We start from the raw sequence: 20,487 nt of genomic DNA, 5'->3' as shown, positions 1-20,487 counted from the left end.
AACAATAAATTATATTTATTTATTGAATCTAAACCTCAATAAACTGGAAATGGACCCCTTAATGTTATATTTTTCTTCTAACACACATTTATCTGCATTCCCCATAGTGTTACCTATGCTGTTTTTACATAAATGAGTACATATGACTAGCATGACCGCGGCCATGCGTGTGCAAATCCTTAGAATTGGTGCAGTTAGTCCCAAAACGATGTGGCTGCACATGCGACTCATTCGTGAGTACGCTGACAGCCAGGGCCGACATCAAGGGGGTGTCCTGTGTACAGTTGCCAGCCTTGGCTATTCCAGACGGCAGTCGCCGCCGGTGAGACTGACCGCGGCTGCCCCTTTATAGCCCGCCGCCGATCGCAGCAAGCAGCAGCTTGCTGTTTAATAAAGTTTTTTTAATTCAGATGCAATGCAGCGTGACGTCATGACGTCATGCCACATCGGGTGAAGAGGAGCAGCGGTGCTGAAGAGCTAGGGACAGGAAGAGGCCAGCAGCAGACAGCGTGGGAGAGAGAGCAGAGAGGAAGGATTTGGAAAGGTAAGTATGTCTGTGACTGTGTGTTTGTGAGAAGGGGGCCCGGGGCTGGCAATATAATATAAAAGGTAAGGGATTATTCTCTGAAGGGGGAGGGGGGGTGGAAGGGGGGGCACTGTGAGGACATGTGTACCTGGCACTGGGAGCATATCTGGCACTGGGGGCATATATGTATCTGGCCCTGGGGGCATATCTGGCACTGGGTGCATTTCTTTATCTGGCACTGGGGGCATATCTGGCAGGCACTGTGGGGCAATTCTGTATCTGGCACTGGGGTATATCTGGCAGGCACTGTGGGGGCATTTCTGTATCTGGCACTGGGGGCACATCTGGCACTGGGGGCACATCTGGAACGCATTGTGGGGGCATTTCTGTATCTAGCACGGGGGTCATATCTGGCAGGCACTGTGGGGGCATTTCTGTATCTGGCACTGGGGGGGTGGGGTTGGCTTTCCTATTTTGTCATTTCCGGGCCCCACAATTTCTGGTGGCAGCCCTGCTGACAGCAACCGCATCTGTAGACAAATCTCTGTCATCGGGTAGGTGGTGGGGCAAGTACTGCCCCAGAGGGGGTGACACTCAGCCATTTAGTAGCGCCAAAATGAAATATCTTGCTGCACCCCCACCCAACCAAAAAGGTTGTTGTACCTCTGCCATTTGCGGATTGTTGTACCTATGCCACATCTGCTCAGTGAGCCAGATGCAGTCCATGAGACTGCAGTGGCTTCACTGTGACTGACAGTGACTTCCTATTGGAAGTCCTACCTGCCAGTCACCAGCTGGGCAGGCAGTCCCATTGGGAAGTGTTTCCTGCTTCCGGGACTGCCTAACCAGGCTGCGATTGGCAGAGAGCTAGCTTCCTGGAATAAGCCACTCTGCCTAGCCGACTTCTAAGGACTGCAGCTGATGCAGTCCATAGAAGCCGGGGTTTGACATAAGACATTAATAATTGTATTACAATGCTAGTAACAGCAGCAAATCTTTATTTAAAATAAGTATGACTGAATTGTTGCTTTGAACTAATAAATGTGAAATGGGAAAATAGTAAAACAAACAATTGATCTACAGCACTTATATTCCCATGCTCAGATATGCAGTATATCTACATAAAAATTCTAATTATGAGGACATTTTTTAGACAATGAAACTTACACTGTGTATCCCTGCCATGTCCAAGTTACTGTGTCCTATAAAAGAAATAAATATGAGACATGATAAGAAATGAATACACATTTTAATTTTCCATAGCTACAAGTGAACAACAATTCCAAATATCCCAGCACATTGTGATACCATCTGAATGCATACACGGGGGGAATCCCTGTTGCTAATTAGCCACGCAAACCAATTTAATTAGCAGGGCTTAGCTCTCGCATGAAACCACAGTGGTGCACTTTTCCTCACAACTTCACCCTCAATAAAAGGCATCCTCTGGACTTTAAAGAAAAGGGAACCCTATTGATTCTGCATTTTATACGGAATCAGTGAGTTAGGGCGCATTGACCCAGGATTTACTGTAGGGGGGAAAAGGGTATTAAAGTGAATAGATTCTGGCGTAAAACCCAAAGCTTTTCTCTGCATGGCAAACCCCGCGGCTATATTGATTTTATATAACCCCGAAGCTGTATGTTTATGGAGTTACTATAGACTGCTGTCACAGACTATTTTTCTCTGGAGTAGAAAGGGCCTGCTTCAGTGGAACAAATTATATTGATTGGTATCCGGTCTCTAGGTCGACCACACTTAGGTCAACGCTGTCTAGGTCAACCACTATTGGTCGACAGTAAGTAGGTCGACATGGTTTCTAGGTTGACAGTGACTCAATGTCGACATGTTCTAGGTCGACATGACAAAAGGTCGACATGAGTTTTTCACTTTTTTTCCATTTTTGGAACTTCTTCATACTTTCCGATCCACGTGGACTACAATTGGAAACGGTTCCTACCTTGCCTGAAGCATGGTGAGCGAAGCAAGCCATGCGAGGGGACATGGTGCACCAATTGGGGATCCCAGTCACTGTACAGAGAAAACGACACCAAAAAAGTGCAAAACCTCATGTCGACCTTTTGTCATATCGACCTAATACATGTCGGCCTAGAGTCCCTGTCGACATAGAAACCATGTTGACCTACTTACTGTTGACCAATAGTAGTCGACCTAGACACTGTCGACCTAAGTGTGGTCCACCTTGCATACCACACCCGATATGGATTATAGGCCCAACGAACTAACCATGTACTAAAATCAATTTGTAATAAATTGAAAACTAAATTTTTGTTCAACTACAGTATACATGAATGAGTAATTAAATTAAAAACATTGTTTAAAACATACCAGAGTGTTGGGGTATCGAAGAATCACAGGTTGAACCGAGGCAGCAGAGAGAAATGCACCTAAAATATCAAGTGAACATGATGGTTTTAAAACAAAGTAAAAAAATTCTACTCAGCTGTAAAAGACCGACTAATTCATGAATGATTCAAAAACTATGAAGAGGTTAGGGTGACTATTAACAAAAATAAAAATTGATTATAATAACCTGCTAGTTCCTGAAGTGAGGATTATTACCAAACCATAGAATCTGACTGACATTTACAACCTCTAGACCAGTGTTGCCCAAACTCAGTACTCAGTGCACCCTAACCGACCAGGTTTTAAGGTTATCCATGCATAAGCACAGGTGACTTAAACAGTACATTTCCTCAGTCAGTTTGACTGAGATACTATTGACTGTGCTCTATACAGAAGACTGAGAGCCTAATTCAGGCCTGATCACTGTGCTGCAAATTACACTGTCCTGCAATCAGATAGTCGCCGCCCAGGGGGAGTGAAAATTCACCCCGTGCAAGTGTGTGATTGCATGTGTACGCTGTGCAAAAATTCCCCTCAGTCAGCGGACAGCTACAAAACCGTTCGCATCACAATCACCATCGAATGTTTTTCCCATTCTGTGCAGTGTGTGCAGTCTGTGCGTAGCTCAATACTTACTCCTCCAGTACAAAGGGATCAGGCTAAACGGGTCTGGAGTGGTCGTCACACACCTGCCCTGAAAACGCTTGGGAATGCCTGAGTTTTTCCCGACACTCCCAGAAAACTGTCAGTTACCACCCACAAATGTCCTCTTCCTGTCAATCACCTTGCGAACAGCCATGCAATAGAAATTTTTGCACCATCCTGTAGCTATTTGGCGACATGCGTGTGTTGGTCTAGTGTAACTTTGGGGGAGATGCATCAAACTTAGGAGGGTGATAAACTACCAATCAATCAGCTTCTAAGTTATTTTACAGGATGTGTTTGAAAAATAATTGCCACTTTATCTCTCTCCAAGCTTTTTTTTTTTTCAAAGATAAGAACAACACATTTCAAAGGCGCAGACCAACACAGTGACAAAGAAATAGACAAATCAAGCACAAGGTGTAAAGGTGTGTACACATGGTGAGATCCTTTCTATGCCCGATTCTGACTTCTTGAACTCCCCTAGAGCCCAGATAGTACAGATTTTGACTATCTTTGCTTGAAATTTTGTCTATGTACGATTTTGACTAAGTACCAATTTTGACTATATTTTGTACTAGACAGCACACTGGATAGTCAAGATTGACTTGCCTGCCCAGTCTATCTAGGCTTACGATACCGACCCCACAGGAGAGCGCATCGGTATCGCAAGCTGCCTATAGGGGGGTACACACCTAGAAGATGTGTGCTGAGCGATCTATCACAGACTGCTCAGCACACATCTCTCCCCCCACTCAGCACGATGTGTGCTGAGCGAGGGGGGACGGGACAGGGGGCAGCTGACTTCACACAGTGCTGAAGTGAGCGACCTACTAGATTGAGCCTGCATGCAGGCTCAATCTAGCGCATCGCTAACGCTGGGGGGCATACACACGACAGATCCGTGCATAATTTCTAAGCAATCTAGTCAGATTGCTTAGATTTTAAGCACGGCTCTCTCTGTGTGTACCCCCCTTAACACCTTGAGATCTGCACTAACTTTCCTTTAGATTTTGATTATATAGTCAAAATCTTACAGATTTACAGTATCTCACTGTGTGTACACACACCTTTACCCAGAGTAGTAAATGTGTACAGCATAGTATATTAAAAATTAGAAAGAAAAGTAAAAAAAGGTAGGGGGATTTGAAAACTAGAAATGAAGAGAAACGGAGGAAGACAGGGAAACAGTACAAGAGATTTAAAAGATTTGAAAAGCCACATGATCTCTCCAAGCATTGATCATCTCCCCTTTATTTAGAAATAGAAACACTCCTGCACCAGGATATTTATTTCCGAAAAGTCTATTAGGAATGTATATCATGTAATATTTTATGTTTACAATAAAGGAATATTTTGACATGAAAATGGTGCTGCTAGTTGATTTAAATACATACAGGAATTCCAAAAGAGAGAAAAAGAAATCAACTTTCTACCAGCAGCACTCTTTCCCATTCCACAAAGAGAAATATATTTTTTCTTGTAGAATATAGCATAAATACTTTATTGGTAAACCTTATAAAATTCTAAAAAAAAAATCCTTTTTTATCCAATACCCATATGTGATATGCATTTATTTGATATTGTCACATATGATGTATAATATGTCCCCCTAAAGTCTGGGGTCATGCAAAGTGAAGTATAGAAATTGATAGAGATAGAATAAAGTGTAGAAAGTACATAAAAAAAACTTTATTGTGAAAAAAAAAATGTGATTTAAAAGAAAATGCTTGTGCACTGTCTTTATTCTGTATGATGGTTTCTACCTGTAATGTTTTTGAAATTATTTTTCTGCTAAATAACAGCTAGATTATTTCTAGCAGTGATGTCTGATGGTGGCAACAATTGTAACAATATTATATCTGATATTTATGGATTCCTATTTCAGTAGTTAGAAGTTGTTACATTTGTTGCTTTCCTGTAGCTAAATAGAGATATTTATAACAGCATTACAGTGTCCAGCATGTTCCCGACATCCCCAAGCAATACAATTGGGTATATGCCTGACTTACAAACACTTAATAAATCCAGTTATTAACACAATTAGTAGATATGCTAAATAATTTGCTGAATAATAACGGCTTTATGTAAAATACAGATAGTGGTGGTCATTCCGAGTTGATCGCAGCCAGCAACTTTTTGCTGCTGCTGCGATCAACTAGTACACGCCTATGGGGGAGTGTATTTTAGCTTAGCGGGGCTGCAATCGCTTGTGCAGCCCTGCCAAGCTAAAAAAAATTTCAAGCAGATGTAGACTAGGTCTACACCTACTTACCCTGTGCGCCGATCCCTGCGATGCTGGGGCCGGCTTTGACGTCAGACATCCGCCCTCCGTTCTCCTGGACATGCCTGCGTTTTCCTTACCACTCCCCAAAAACGGCAGCCAACGGTTTGGATCCGCCCTTGAACACCTTCTTCCTGTCAATCTTCTTTGCGGTCGGCTCTGTGACCGCTTCCTTCGTTAGCCGCGACTTAACCCGGCGACCTCTGTCACCGGGCAACATCGCGCACTGCGGCCACCGCGCGTGCGCATTCTGGACCCGTTCGCACCGCAGCGATAAACTGCTGCGTGCAAATGGGTCGGAATGACCCCCAGTATCTTGAGCATGTGGTATTCAGTATACCGGTTGTTGGGATCCCGGCGCACAGTATACCAGTGCCGGAATCCCGACAACCGGCATACTGACACCCTTTCTCCCTCTTGGGGGTCCACAAACCCCCTGGAGGGAGAATAGATAGCGTGGTGTGCATAGCGCGCCACTGTGCCCGCAGCATGGCATGCGCAGCGAGCCCGCAAGGGGCTCATTTGCACTCGCCCCGCTGTCGGCAAGCCGGTGGTTGGGATCCCGGTGCCGGTATGCTGGCTGCCGGGGACCCGGCCGCCGGCAACTCATACCACACCCTCTTGAGCTGGTCAAACTTATATGCCTATTGTCCTTAATTATAAAGCAAAATTAATTCCTGCTATAATAATGCATCCTACTCAGTAGTGGCTCTTGCCATGGGCAAGCAGGCTTTTTGCCTGGGGTGCCGCTTTCCCGAGTGCACCACCACCACCGTGGCAGGAGCCGCTACTGGTGCCGTGCGGTGCACCTGACGTCATCGTGCACCCCATGGCATTGTGGGAGCGGCCGTAGACAGAGGCCATAACTGACCTCTAGTGTCTGTGCAGTGCTTTGTGAGAGACGTCATGATGTCTCTCCAATAAATCCGAGGAGCGGCGGCGGCCGGAGACAGAGGACAGCAGCGGTTGGGAAGCAGGAGCGGGGCTGGTTAAGTATTTTTTGTGTGTATGCGGCGCTACTAGGGTCAATAATACTGGGGGCACAGCTACAGTGGGCACAGTACTGGGGGCATTAATACTGGGGGCACAGCTACAGGGGGCATTAATACTGGGGGCACAGCTACAAGGGGCACAGTACTGGGGCAAAACTACTGGGGTCAAAACTACAGGGGGCTTTAATACTGGGGGCTAAGCTACAGGTGGCATTAATACTGGGGGCACAGCTACAGGGGACACTACTGGGGGCACAGCTACTGGAGGCACAACCACTGGGGCCAAAACTACTGGGGGCACAGCTATAGGGGGCATAACTGTGACCACATCCCTTCCCTATGAAGCCACGCCCTGATTTTTTGAGATGCGTACTAACCCTGTTTTACGTGTCGGGGGGGGGGGGCACAGGGAACTTTTGCCCTGGGTGTCAAATGATCTAGAACCGGCCCTGGTCCTATTGTATCAAGTGATTTCTATTGCATATTCCTACATACTCCCCATGCTCATATAATGTTAAATAACAAGGGTATATGTTCTCGTACCTATTTCTAATTTGATATTAACATTACAGCTGTAATATTTGTTCACCAACGTTTTAATTGGTTATATAGCTAACCGATCCATGTGGCTGTGTTCCTTAGCAAAACTGTATGGTACCTCAATATCCTCTCATTAAATCATAAAACTATACGTGAGAATTATAAATACTTCCCATATAGCTAAATGGATACAACGTGGTTCTATAGAGTCACTGTTCTGCAACATGACCTTTAGTTATACGTGTAATCAGTATTATTCTCTTTTGCTACACTATTACCTCACATTAATTCATTATTATAACTAGACACACAGGATTACCTATTTTTAATTATAACAGTTCTGACAGCGCACAGCGATGCCTATGCCCATTTCACTTCTATTAAGCTTCGTCAGGGATATAGTACCAGTACTATAGCCCTGACGAAGCTTAATAGAAGTGAATTGCGCATAGGCATCTCCCCTTTAGTCAGAAAAGCTTCTTCCTTTTATCACATATATCTTATTATGACTCCCATTTATCAAGCCTTGGAGAGTGATAAATAGCATGGTGATAAAGTGCAAGCCAATCGGTACTTTGATAAATCTGAACCTATGTGTCACTGTCACATAAAGCACAGGAAAGAGAAGACATGGTTGTTGCAGTACTTGCCTACTCTCCCAGAATGGACAGGAAGCTCCCGAAAATTGTGTGGCACTCCCGGCACCCCAAGGAAGTGGGCAAGTCTCCCAGAGCCAGCCTCCACCGCCTGCATTCCCTCACACTTGCCTGTGAAAGTGGGCGGTCTGGGAAGCTAATGAAGCAATTTGTGCTTAATATCGTCATTGTAGCCACTCCGCTCACTGTACAATGCCGATAATATCAGCATTATACAGCAAGGGATGTGGCTACAATGACACAAATGCGCAGCCATGCCCCACCCACTACCTCCTCCTTGTCGTGACATCTCCCTGCCCCCTATGACAATTTCCCCGCATCGCCCATCACTGTGTCAACCTGGCCTTCCCCTCCCTGAGGGGGCAGCCATAAAGTGGGCAAATATGCCAACTTTAAAACTAAATCTGTCTACTGAGTGGACAGGTTTAGTGTCACCATCTGCGCAATCATGACCACAGGCCACAGTAACGCAGATGCCAAACATGTAAGGCATTCATTATTAGATTATGCATCCTCCTCCTGAACTTCTCCCTTATCATTATCTTTGTGGTTTTCAACACTACCATGCCACCATAAGGCTTGTGAGCCACATGTTAGCAAAGGTAAAGTGAAAGCTGTACTCTCCCTGTGCTGCCTGACTATTCTGCAGATATTTAACTTGTTCCCAGACTAACTGAATGCAGGAGCTCATGAGTATCTACAACGGATACAGGGTGTGCAGTGCACATGGACCCATGGGTAATGCCATTCATATTTGTAGTCTGTCTTTCTAGTCCAATGAGAGGAAACAGTAAAGCAGGTGCAGCATGAGAATGACTGTGACCTGGGGGAAAACGTAATAGGGTATGAAAATCAGAAAGTGAGATATTTTGAAAAAAAATTCTCTTTTTTTTAAAGTGGCAATCATTTACATGGCAAAACAAACCTATTTTTGCCATTTCATTGATTGCCATTTAAAAAAAAAAAAGAACAGGAGAATTCTTCCAAAAATCTCTCAATTTCTGATTTTCATACCCTATTACATTCTCCCCCAGGTCACAGTCATTAGGGTGACTATTAACATGGGGGGGTTAGGTTTAAGCTGCGGGGGAGGGAAGGAGGGTTAGATTTAGGCTGCGGGGAAGGGGTGTTAGGTTTAAGAACCGCCCAGGGGAGGTTAGGGTTAGGCACTATAGGGAGATTTTAGAGTTAGGCTGCGGGAAGTCAGGGTTAGGGTTAGGGGGTAGGGGAGAGGGGAAAACAGTCCCAACTCACCCCTGTTGGTATTCCAAACTTCGGTATCCCGGCGTCGGTCTCCTGACCACCAGGATACCAAGCGCCGGCATTTCCTACGGATTCCTTAGAAATAGATTGTTTTCTTGTGATTTGGAAATATATATTGAAGTATTTTGGAATCAGCAATGTTAGTTTGTTATTATGAAAGTCATTCAGATAAGGGAAAGGACATGGATAAGATTACAAAAATTTACCTTGCTTAAATGAGATTAAACAGGAACGATTCGTACAGGTCCCTTCAGGAAAAATTAAGATCTAGCAAATAAAATACATTTCAGCAAAAAAACATAATCATCTATTGTCAGCCCTATGTTATATACACAATACAAACATACAGTACACACATACAAATTAATATGTTATAAACACGGCTTGTGTAGAAAAGTCTCTTGGTCTAGCTTCTGAGGCCTTAGCTATTAAATTAGAGACCCACTTTCAAACTGCAAACAGCCACGATCCAGCGGTAGCACTTATTTCTGCTCACACTTACTGATACAGAAGAGCAATGCATGTAAACATATGTTTACATGCATTAAACTGTGTATGTGATTATAGCCATTTGCATCCATACTTGCTGTGCATGTTTCAGCATGGTTGCAACAAGGTTTTTAGGAAGCTACTTGTTTCATTTTAGAGCACATAAAGCATTATATCATACTGAAAAAGTTAATTACTCTCTATAGGAATGCATTATTAATATCCACTAGGAACACATGCAATATGAGTGGCACTCGATATACCGGCTGTCGGGATCCTGGCGCTCAGCATACCGGCGCCGGGATCCCGAACGCCAGGATACTGACCGCCGAGATACTGACAACTATTCTTCTTCATAGGGTGTCCACGACACCCCTGGAGGGAGAATAAATATCACCACCGTGCCCGCAATGTGGCGAGCGCAGCGAGCCCGCAAGGGGCTCTTTTGCGCTCGCCCCACTGCATTCCAGTGGTCGGGATCCCAAGTGCGAATATGCTGGGCGCCGGGATCCCGACAGCCGGCCTATCATAGTACACCCATGCAATATAACCCGTTATATCTTCCCATTGATGGCCCATTCATTCTAATAGTACATTCATTTTAATGGAGTTCTGCGACTGCGCTATATATCGAAATTCCAAAATAAATGGACCATAAACATAAATGAAGTTGCACAGCACTAATTGTTTTTTCCCCCCTATTTCAATACAGATTCAATTATTCTCCATTGATGTGAGATCAAAACTGGGAATTCCGAGGACCAGGCATACCAAATCTAGAGCCGGTGATAGCGAGGCGTGGGACCGCGCATCGCTGTCCCGGCAGCCTACACACGGAGAGATCTGTGCTTAATTTCTAAGCAATCTAGTCAGATTGCTTAGAATTTAAGCATGGATCTCTCCTTGTGTACCCCCCTTTACTCTACTTTAGGGCTACTTTAGGGCTCCAAGCAGAGTAATTTGTGTTGTTTTTGAGGTTTGTTTTAATTTTACTTCCCAATGGATTACAAGAATACTCTTTATGTCTTTCACTTTAAGAAAAAATATAATAAAGTGGTAAACAAGGGCATCATTCAATTAAACTTTCATCTGACAAATGTGGTGGGTCTCGCATCAGGGGAACCACCCAGATATATAAACCCAGTCATCTCATTGTTACTTGCACCACGCACACCTTCCACAACCAATGCCCATTATTTTATCACCTACTTCAAAGACAATATTAAAACTATTACAACTCCATACAGTACATCCACTGTTCATTTTGGACAGAAGGGGTAGGAAGCCTATGACACCAGCAGCTGTGAAACTGCACCTACCTGCATGCCCTGCAACAGTTTTGCTGTTATGATATGCTAAAACTGTGGCAGGGCATGCTGGGATGTGTAGTCCAACATCAACTGGAATGCCATAGTTTGCCTACCCCTGATCTACAGTAACTGAAAATTAAGTATATGTACTCGTCACACCCGACAAACTGCCCCCTTGACCCTATTACCTTCAAACTGACTCCTGTTGCCCAACTCTATCTCTCCTCTACACTCTTTCTTTCCACGGTTTGCCATCATCCTCTAAACATGCACTGATCTCTACAATCATAAAAAAAACATATCTATCTTTCCAGCTGCTGCCCTATTTCTCTAACCACCTACAGTATCTCACTTTTTGTTAGCTCACTCTCTTATCAACTCTTTGCAAATGGGTTTCCACCACAAACATTCCACAGAGAAAGCACCCACAAACTGGTTTTCAATCCAGCATATATGTTGCAGCAAGACTGATCTTCCTCTCCATCAGCTCTAGAGCTGCTGCACCACTTTGTAAATCCATACAATGATTCCCTGTCTAGAATATCAAATGATGCACCTTAACCTACAGTATGAAGCTCTCAACAACAACACCCCCCCATTCATATATCTAAAATTTTGTCTAAAACACCCCCTTTCTCCTTCATCGATCTAATCTGACCCGTGCCTCTGGTAACCAATTTCCACTCTTTTCCTGTGGAGCTATCCACTTGCGGAATTCAAACCCAATCAGACTCTTACATAATGTAGCCTTCAAATCTCAAGAAACTATCTTTATCAGCATTTTCCTTAATCGCACATATATCACTCGCACTGGTCCATCACCAGATTCCCAACACCTGTCCCATGTTATTCAGAACAACCCCACATTATGAAACTGCTTACAGATGGAATATGTAATGCTAAATTTACAGAAATGGAGTCTGCTGCCTGGAAATCCTTCAAGGCTGCTGTACAGTACATGGATTCTTAGGGAACAGAAAAGAGGCCAAAAACGTATCCATTATGAATGAACTATTGGACAACAACAAGAATATGGGTTGTAGAATGGCACTTCAAATTTGCTGTTTACATCTAGACTTTTTTTCCTAACAACCTGGGTAGCTTAAGTGATGAACAGGAGGAACGTTTTCACTAAAACATTCTGACAATGAAGCATCGCTACCAAGGATGCTGGGACGCTGCAATGATAGAAACATAGAAACATAGAATTTGACTGCAGATAAGATCCACTTATGATGGCGGACTACTACTGATTTCTTTTTCTTTTTCATCCACTAGGGGTCACTGGAGTACTCTTGGGATATGGACGGCTTAGCAGAAACAAAGGCACTGAATATTTAAATTTAGAACTCTCCACCCCTCCATATCCCAGAGTACCTCAGTGTACGACCTCAGCGTTTTTTCCGTGCTCACAGCAATAACAAGGCTTGTGGGGACTTCCCACACTTGGTGGAAGATTTTATTAATTTTTAATTTTTACTTTTTACTATAGCACATCCCTTCCCAGTTTCTGGAAAAACATGGGTCCGGGATAGTGCCGCTGCACGGGCAGCGCATGGCGTGTCGGTCCTCACAAAGAGCACCCTCACAGCCACAGGCCCACTGGCTCCTGCAACAGCTGGACGGAGCTTACAGAAAGAAGCCCCGTCGCAGCCATGAAGAAGTGATCAAAGAGCTGGACGGAGCTTACAGAAAGAAGCCCCGTCACAGCCAGGAAGAAGTGATCAAACAGCTGGACGGAGCTTACAGATAGAAGCCCCGTCGCAGCTATGACCGGAGAGCTCTGAGCTTAGAAGCCCGTCGCAGACCTCCTACAAAAGGTATGCTGGGGAAACGGGGCGGTCAGCGCAGGCTCCCGCCCCGCTGTGTGGGGTCCGTTGGGTGCACCCGCTCACTACCGCTCACTGCCACTTAGCCCAGCCGCTCCGTCCAGCGCTCCGTCTGCCGCTCCGTCCTCCCGGCCCAGGCGCTCCGTCCTCCCGCCAGGCGCTCCGTCAGCGCTGTATGGAAAGTGCAGCGCCCAGAGGGGGAGACCCGCCGCAGCTCGGCTAGCGACAGCTACGCGCCCCGGCCAGCCGCCCTCCGCTACTTTGAATGTGTCTCTCGCCTCCCTGCAATGAGCTTCCCGGCTCACCGCTAACACAGCGCTACAGGGAGTACAGAGAGGGGGGAGGGGGGGGACCTGGCTGATTACAGCGCGGCTGCAAGGGGAAATAGCAGGCTGCCATATCTATAGGAATGTTAATACAAAATTAACTGCAGGCAGTTTTTATATTAACTGGATTGTGACCTGCCTGTGATTATGCAGGGTATAATAGGCTATTGAGCCTATATTAACACTGAAGGCATGTATTGTAACCTGCATGTGTTTATTACTGTTTACTAGACAGTGATTATCACTGTATAATAGGCTATTGAGCCTATATTAACTGCAGCAGGTATTGTAACCTGTCCTGTGATTTTCAGTGTAAGCATGGCATGGGGGCCATTTTAATCATGTTTCCTGTTTCTTCCAGTTGGTAATTCCAGAACATTCCTGCCATACATCTCTACTCCACACGGAGGCGCAGGGGTGTTAGTGGGAATTTTGGTTCAGGTTTCACATAGGCTAGCCATGTGAACTGTATTTCGACATAAATATATATATATATATATATATATATATATATATATATATATATATTACACACCTTAAGTAAAGACTTTACTGGGTTGTGCAAGTGTCTGGCCTTTGGCTATTGTGTTGTCTGTGTGTATAAGGAGTAAGGCTCCAACACAGACTAAAAACAAGGTTTACTACAATGTCTGTACATAAATCTACCACAGATTCAGTTGCTTTGTAGGTTTCCACTCCGGAAGCTATGTTAAGCATTGGCAATTCAAATTGACTCCGTTCGACAGGAGTGGTAAGATCGGAGTCTCGGAAGTTACTCCGCCAGCTCTAACGGAGGAGTCTCAGACTTTCCAAAGGTCCAACTTCCTTTTGGGTACCAGGGTGTTAATTTAACTGGTCTTATCATTTAATGCAGTCTGACAAATTCTATGTCAAACCTCACAGCGATAACTACGAGTGAGAAGGGTACATTAGACCAGCAGTCAGATAGTGCGGGGTTTGGGCAACCATACATTGCTAATGACCAGTGAGTCAATGTCTCAAATTTACAGAGACTAAGGAGACTCTAACATCTAATCCGTCGAATTTAATAAACGACAGATCTTCAATGAGTTTCTTATTTAGAATATCTGACTAAGATTTAAGTCTATTTACCCGTTTCCACATCTAAATGGGAGAATCCGCCATTGGTGAATTCGTCTGTGTCAAACATTATAAAGACCCAAGATACATTTGGGTCACTAGGCGCTCTATGTATGGAAACAATGACGATCACGTTAGACTTATCGTTAATAAGAAGCTGCAGAGTATCTCTGTAAAGCTTCTGCTGACGCCTGTTACCTCGATTCTCACTTTTTATCGTCGCTAGTTTCAGCACGACAAGGCCAGAAGTTGTTTGGTACTAAATTTGATATTCAGGCCAAGGCGGAGGGGGGGGGTAAAGTCTAGCCATTGCCTCCTCCGGTATCAAAACGGAAATACTTTGGTCCGGCGTTTAAAGTCTTTAGACTTCAGTCTTTTCAAGGCTGTGGTACAAAAACAGTCACGACTTGTAACGCCAGGGCGCTAAAGTCAACAAGCCAGTGGCTTGACGGCCTCTTAGGCCATCTCGAATTTCCAATTGTGGAAGCGCGCCTTTACACGTTACATTTGCCGGGTTTCCAGACATCCACTCATGGATGTATCCGCTATTTAAAGGTTAAAAGACAAGACTGCCTCTGTCGGACGAAATTAGGCGTTTTGGCAGGTTGCCATTCAGTCTCTGCTGGTTTCAGCTGTTTTTATTTCCAGGCCTGGTACACCAACAGAGTCAGGGTTACTTATTCCCCTCTGTTTGGGGTACCGAAGCCGGAGGGCTCCGTCGCAGTCTCAATCAGCAAGTCACTTACTACAGTTTGAAAATGGATTTCTGCGGTTAGTATTTGCATATTTGGAGCCACAAGATTGCAGGATTGCGCTTGATCTTCAGAATGCGTATTTACCCATTCCGGTTTGGTCACCGCATCACAGGTTCTTGCGTTTTGCAATATGCCACAACCATTAACCGTTTCAGGTTCTACCGTTTGGCCTCTTGTCAGCGCCTCGGGTATTCACCAAAGTGATGTTGGTGATGATAGCTCATCTCAGAGCCCTGGCAGTGACAATCGTTCCATACTTAGACGATCTGCTCATAAGAACTCTGTCTCAACAGAGGTTCCTCTTACTTGCGCTACTAACGTACACCACGGTTGCAGTGTCAAGTTCAAAAACAATCGCATCTAATTCCGTCTGAACGACTTCAATTCCTAGGTATGAGTATAGATACGGTAAATCAAAGAGATTTACCTACTACACCAGAAAGAACAGATTATACCATCTAGTACAATTAGTGCAAAAGCCACGCACACTAGCGGTACATTGGTGTATTCGCCTATTAGGAACAATGATGTGTTTTCGAAGCGCTTTAGTTCGCCGGGTTTCACTCGCGTTTCCCACAGGGGGGCGAGGGTGTCTATACTCTGGGCGAGAGTCTCAGAGGTTGAGGAGTTGTAGTTAAAAAGGTCAGCGACAGGGGTTCTAAAACGGATCACGACAGATTGCTGTCTATAAATGTCCTGGAACTCCGTGCAATTTACAATGCACTACATGCTTCGCTTTCAGTCTGTCCAAGTGCAGTCAGACAACGCAACGGGAGTTGCATACACAACATCCAGGGAGGACCGAGAAGCCGCATGGCAATGCGGGAGGTAGCTCGAATCCTCAATTGCCCAGAATACCACAAGGTGATATTGTCGACGGGGTTCATTCCGGGAGTGGACATCTGTTAGACAGATGATCTTAGCCGTCGGGATTTTCATCCAGAAAACTGGGCATTAAATCCAGAGGTGTTTCACATGTGGGTCCACAGGTGGGGTTACCTTCAGTTGTACATGATGGCATCTCGCCACAATTACAAACGCTCAGTATGTGTACAGAACGACAGATCACAAGGGCAGTGGCGGTGGAGGCTCTCACATTCGCGTGGTCGTACAGCCTCGTGTATCTGGGTCCACCGTTTTCCGCTGCTCTCTCCGTTGCTAAAACGGATCATAAGACAGTTCGTCACAGTCATACTAGTGATATCTCATGGGTTTCGGAGAGCTTGCTTCTCGAATCTCCAAGGAATACTCGCACACGATCCTTGCCCGCTCATACTACGTCCAACCTGTTACAACAGGGACCGTTCTTTTACCCCTATTTACCTATGTACCGCGGCTGCGGTTGACGGGGTGGTGGTTGAGACCGCCCTCTAAAGAAAAGAGATAGGGCATTACAGTATCGGTTATACCAACTATGTTACGAGCTAGGAAGCCGGTTATGGCAGCTCATTATTACAGAATTTGGTGTGCCTATATAGGTTGGTGTGAAGCTCGGAAGTTTCCGACATCATCTTTCAAGTTACCCGTATTCTGTTATTTTACAGACGGGGTGGGATGGAGAACTGCGTTTATCTACACTGAGGGTGCAGGTATCTGTGTTGTCAATTTATTTTCAAAGACGTTTGACTCTATTGCGTCGGTACACACCTTTCTACAAGGTGTCATCAGAGTGCAGCCTCCATTTATCCCACCTACAGAGCCATGCGACTTGAAGCTGGGTTCAGATTTCTTACAGTTTTCATATTTTGAACCCTTACAACAAATGGGGATTAAGTTTCTCACTTGGAAAATGTTTTTTCTTCTAGCCTTAGCTTCGGCAAGGGTTTTGTTTTCAAATTTGGGTGCCTTGTATTCCAAGCCACCGTATTTGGGTTTCCTCATGACAGAGCGGAACTTCGGACGAATTCCGATTTCTTATTTTTCACATCAATAAACCAATAGTGTTTCCTGTGTTGACAGCACATTCTAGAATTCTGAATGTGGTACGCGCATTACGCGTTTATATGTCCCGAATGTCTACAGTTCGTAATACGGATACGTTGTTTGTTCTCTATGATGCTGCCAACTGGGGTTAGCCAGTTTCTCAGCAGACATTATCCAGTTGGATAAAACTGACTACACGTCAGGCTTACCTTAAGGCTAAGTTACAGTCGCCTACGTCAGTAATAGCTCATCCCACAGGTTCTGTGGGAATGTCATGACCAGCTGGTCGTGGAGCTTCTACGACGCGGCTACATAGTCTTCAGTGCACACGTTTGTGCGCGTTTACAAGTTTTGAAACGTTTGCGGCATCAGCATCTAGCTTTGGCCGCCTACTGTTACAGGTGTCAAACAGCTCTCCCGCCCACGAGGGAAGCTTTGGTACGTCCCAAGAGTACTCCAATGACCCCTAGTGGATGAAAAAGAAAATAGGATTTTGGTACTTACCAGGTAAATCCTTTTCTTTGAATCCATAGGGGGCACTGGACGCCCACCCAGAGCAGTTTTACCTGGGTTGTATTAAGCTCAGAGGAGCTTATGGTACCACATTTTCACCGATTGGTTCAAATTATAAAGGTCTATCGGTTATGGTGTCAACTGTTTAGTTGACAGTAACGTTATGTGTCAACTTTGTTGTTGTCCGTTATGTTATAGGAATTCTCCATTGTCAACCTCTCTATAGTTCCTGTTCGCTCAGTAAAAAACACTGAGGTCGTACACTGAGGTACTCTGGGATATGGAGGGGTGGAGAGTTCTAAATTTAAATATTCAGTGCCTTTGTTTCTGCTAAGCCGTCCATATCCCAAGAGTACTCCAGTGCCCCCTATGGATTCAAAGAAAAGGATTTACCTGGTAAGTACCAAAATCCTATTTTAGGAGATCAGTGAGAAACTGTACAAATGGAAAGTAAGCATCAACATCCTACTTCCCTACTGTAAAGTGACTTTACAATTTATCTTGTATTAACAATTGCGTAACAGCTAAATCGGATTGTTTAAGAGTTTCTGCAGTTTTTAAGCATTTCTGTAGTTTTATTAGTATTTTATAAATCAATATGATGAGAATATTTCATTTCAACAGAGTTTATTTTCACTTATCTTACTTTTTTCAGCTATAGTTTAGAGATATGCGGTTCATATTTTAAGAAATCCGAACCGCTCCGAACCTCCTTTATCCAGAGCAGTCAAGCCCGGGGCTCGGATCCGCTCCAGCTGCATCTAGCCCAGCCCGAGCCGAACACACAAGATCCCGCTGTCTGATCTCGCGATTTCGGCTTGGGCGCCAATTTCATAAGTCAATGGGGCTGACCGCTGATTGGCTAAGAGAGCCGTCTGTCACGGCTCTCAGTCAATCAGCATGTCCCCATAGACTTGAATGGGGAAAGATGGTGGCCCGCACCGCTCTAACACCACCACCCACACTGCCGACACTGCCGCCCGTACTGCCAATGCCGCCACCTACACTATCAACACCCCCACACTGCCTGCACCCCGCACTGAGGATACAGCCAGCAGTGCTGTGCTGCCAACACCCCCGCACCGAGGATGCCACCGTACTCCTGCACTGCCGACACAACCGCCCCCCCCTGTGCTGCTGACTCAGAAGCACCCACACACTACTGACACACCCCAGCACTGAGGACACCGCTGGCACTCCCACGTTGCCGACACTGTCGGCACCCCTGCACTGAGGACACCACCAACACTCCTGCACTGCAGACAGAACTAGCACCCTAGCAGTACTAGCACCACCAGCAACCCTGCACTGAGGACACTGACAGCAATGCCGACACTACCGGCACCCCTGCAGTGAGGACACCCCTGGCACCCCTACACTACCAACAGTACCAACTCCGGACCGAGGACACTTCCAGCACCCCGCACTGAGGACACCACCATTACTGCCGACACCGCCAGCATCCCAACAGTACGGACACTGCCAGCAACCCCACATGGAGGACACTGCCAGTACTGGTGACACCCGTGCAGTAAGGATACCCCTGGCATCCCCGCCCTACCGACACAGCCAGCAGTACCAACACCACCAGCAACTCTGCACTGAGGACACCATCGTCACTGCCGACAAACCAGCACCCCAGCAGTACTGACACCACCGGCAACCCCACAATGAGGACTCTGACAGCACCCCTGCACTGCCAACACTCATGCGCTGAGGACACCACCAGCATCCCCTGTCACAGTAAGTGCACTATTGGTGTAACCGCCCTGCACTGTATCCTGCATTGTATCCAAACAACACTGTATCCGGCACTGTATCCAACACACACTGTATCTGACTAGCAATGTATCCAGTACTGTATCCAACCTGCACTGTATCCAACCAGCACTGTATCTGACCATCACTGTATCCCGCACTGTATCCAACCAGCAATGTATCCAGCACTGTATCCGACCCACACAGTATCCAACCCACATCTGCCCTGTTTCCAACCCAAACTGTAACCCACACTGTATTTAACCAGTAATATATGCCACACTGTATCCGACCCACACGATATCCAACCCACACAGCATCCAACCAGCACTGTATCCAACCTGCACTGTAATCCGCACTGTATCCAACCTGTCCTGTATCCCGCACTGTATCTGACCCGCACTGTATCTCACAGTTTAGTCAGCCAGCCTTTGGCCAATATTGTTGAGAACAATACTGTGAGCTGTGAGGTGGTCAAAATTTAGTAGAAATGACGGGAAATTAATGTTATTGAGGTTACTCTATGAACAAAAAAGGCCCAAACTAAGTGATTTTAGCTTTTTTGGTAAATTTAAAAAAAAAATCTAAATCCAAAGCCAGCCGACGAATCAGAACCAAATCCAAATCCAGCAAAAATGGCCCGGCGCACATCCATAATATAGTTATTACCGCTTAAAGTTATTTGTATCTAATATGTATCGAATATGTTAATATTTGTTGAGTAGTGTTATCGGCATTCTGCGCATGTGTCAAAATTGCACTGCGCATGTACCATAATAAGGATTTATTCACAAAGCGATTGACAGTCAGGGGCCATTCGGGGGAGGTAACAAGGAGCGGTGGCAAAAATGCAGCATTTTGGGGCGTATTTGAGGCTGCAACTGCGATCCAACATGCATCAGCAATGTCTCTGGTGTCTTACTTCCTGTGGCCATCAATGACGTGTGGTGAGGTGAATGGCTGGGGAGGCACACATGGGGATGGGTCTGAATGCTGGGAGCCTGCCTCATCCCCTACTCACTGTAACTCTCCTCTGACTACACTAAGCTACAGTGTCCACTGAGTATCCTACCTGCATTCCCGTGTCTTCTCTCGCTGCTGCTGACTGAGCTCCCACTACAGTGCACTTCCTGGTCATGACACACCCAAGTGTCCATCAATCCAGACACGATCGCATTACTGCAATCGCAGGACCCGTTCTGCACGTGTAGAA

At 45.5% G+C, this 20,487-nt stretch overlaps 1 protein-coding gene across 1 annotated transcript in view; it reads right to left on the bottom strand.

Moving 5' to 3' along the window:
• LPCAT2 (lysophosphatidylcholine acyltransferase 2) overlaps nucleotides 1-20,487 on the bottom strand; it is a 218,370-nt gene that overhangs the window by 132,243 nt on the left and 65,640 nt on the right. The window contains exons 6-8 of the mRNA XM_063945284.1: nucleotides 9,477-9,537; nucleotides 2,876-2,934; nucleotides 1,694-1,728 (exon numbers count right to left, since the gene is read on the bottom strand). Coding sequence (XP_063801354.1) covers nucleotides 1,694-1,728; nucleotides 2,876-2,934; nucleotides 9,477-9,537 — 155 coding nt within the window. The remainder of the gene's footprint in view (nucleotides 1-1,693; nucleotides 1,729-2,875; nucleotides 2,935-9,476; nucleotides 9,538-20,487) is intronic.

This window comes from Pseudophryne corroboree, chromosome 11, assembly GCF_028390025.1.
Source record: "Pseudophryne corroboree isolate aPseCor3 chromosome 11, aPseCor3.hap2, whole genome shotgun sequence".
NCBI lineage: Eukaryota > Metazoa > Chordata > Amphibia > Anura > Myobatrachidae > Pseudophryne > Pseudophryne corroboree.
Note: the sequence above shows the minus strand (reverse complement) of the source record. Positions and strands in the feature narration are given on the sequence as shown.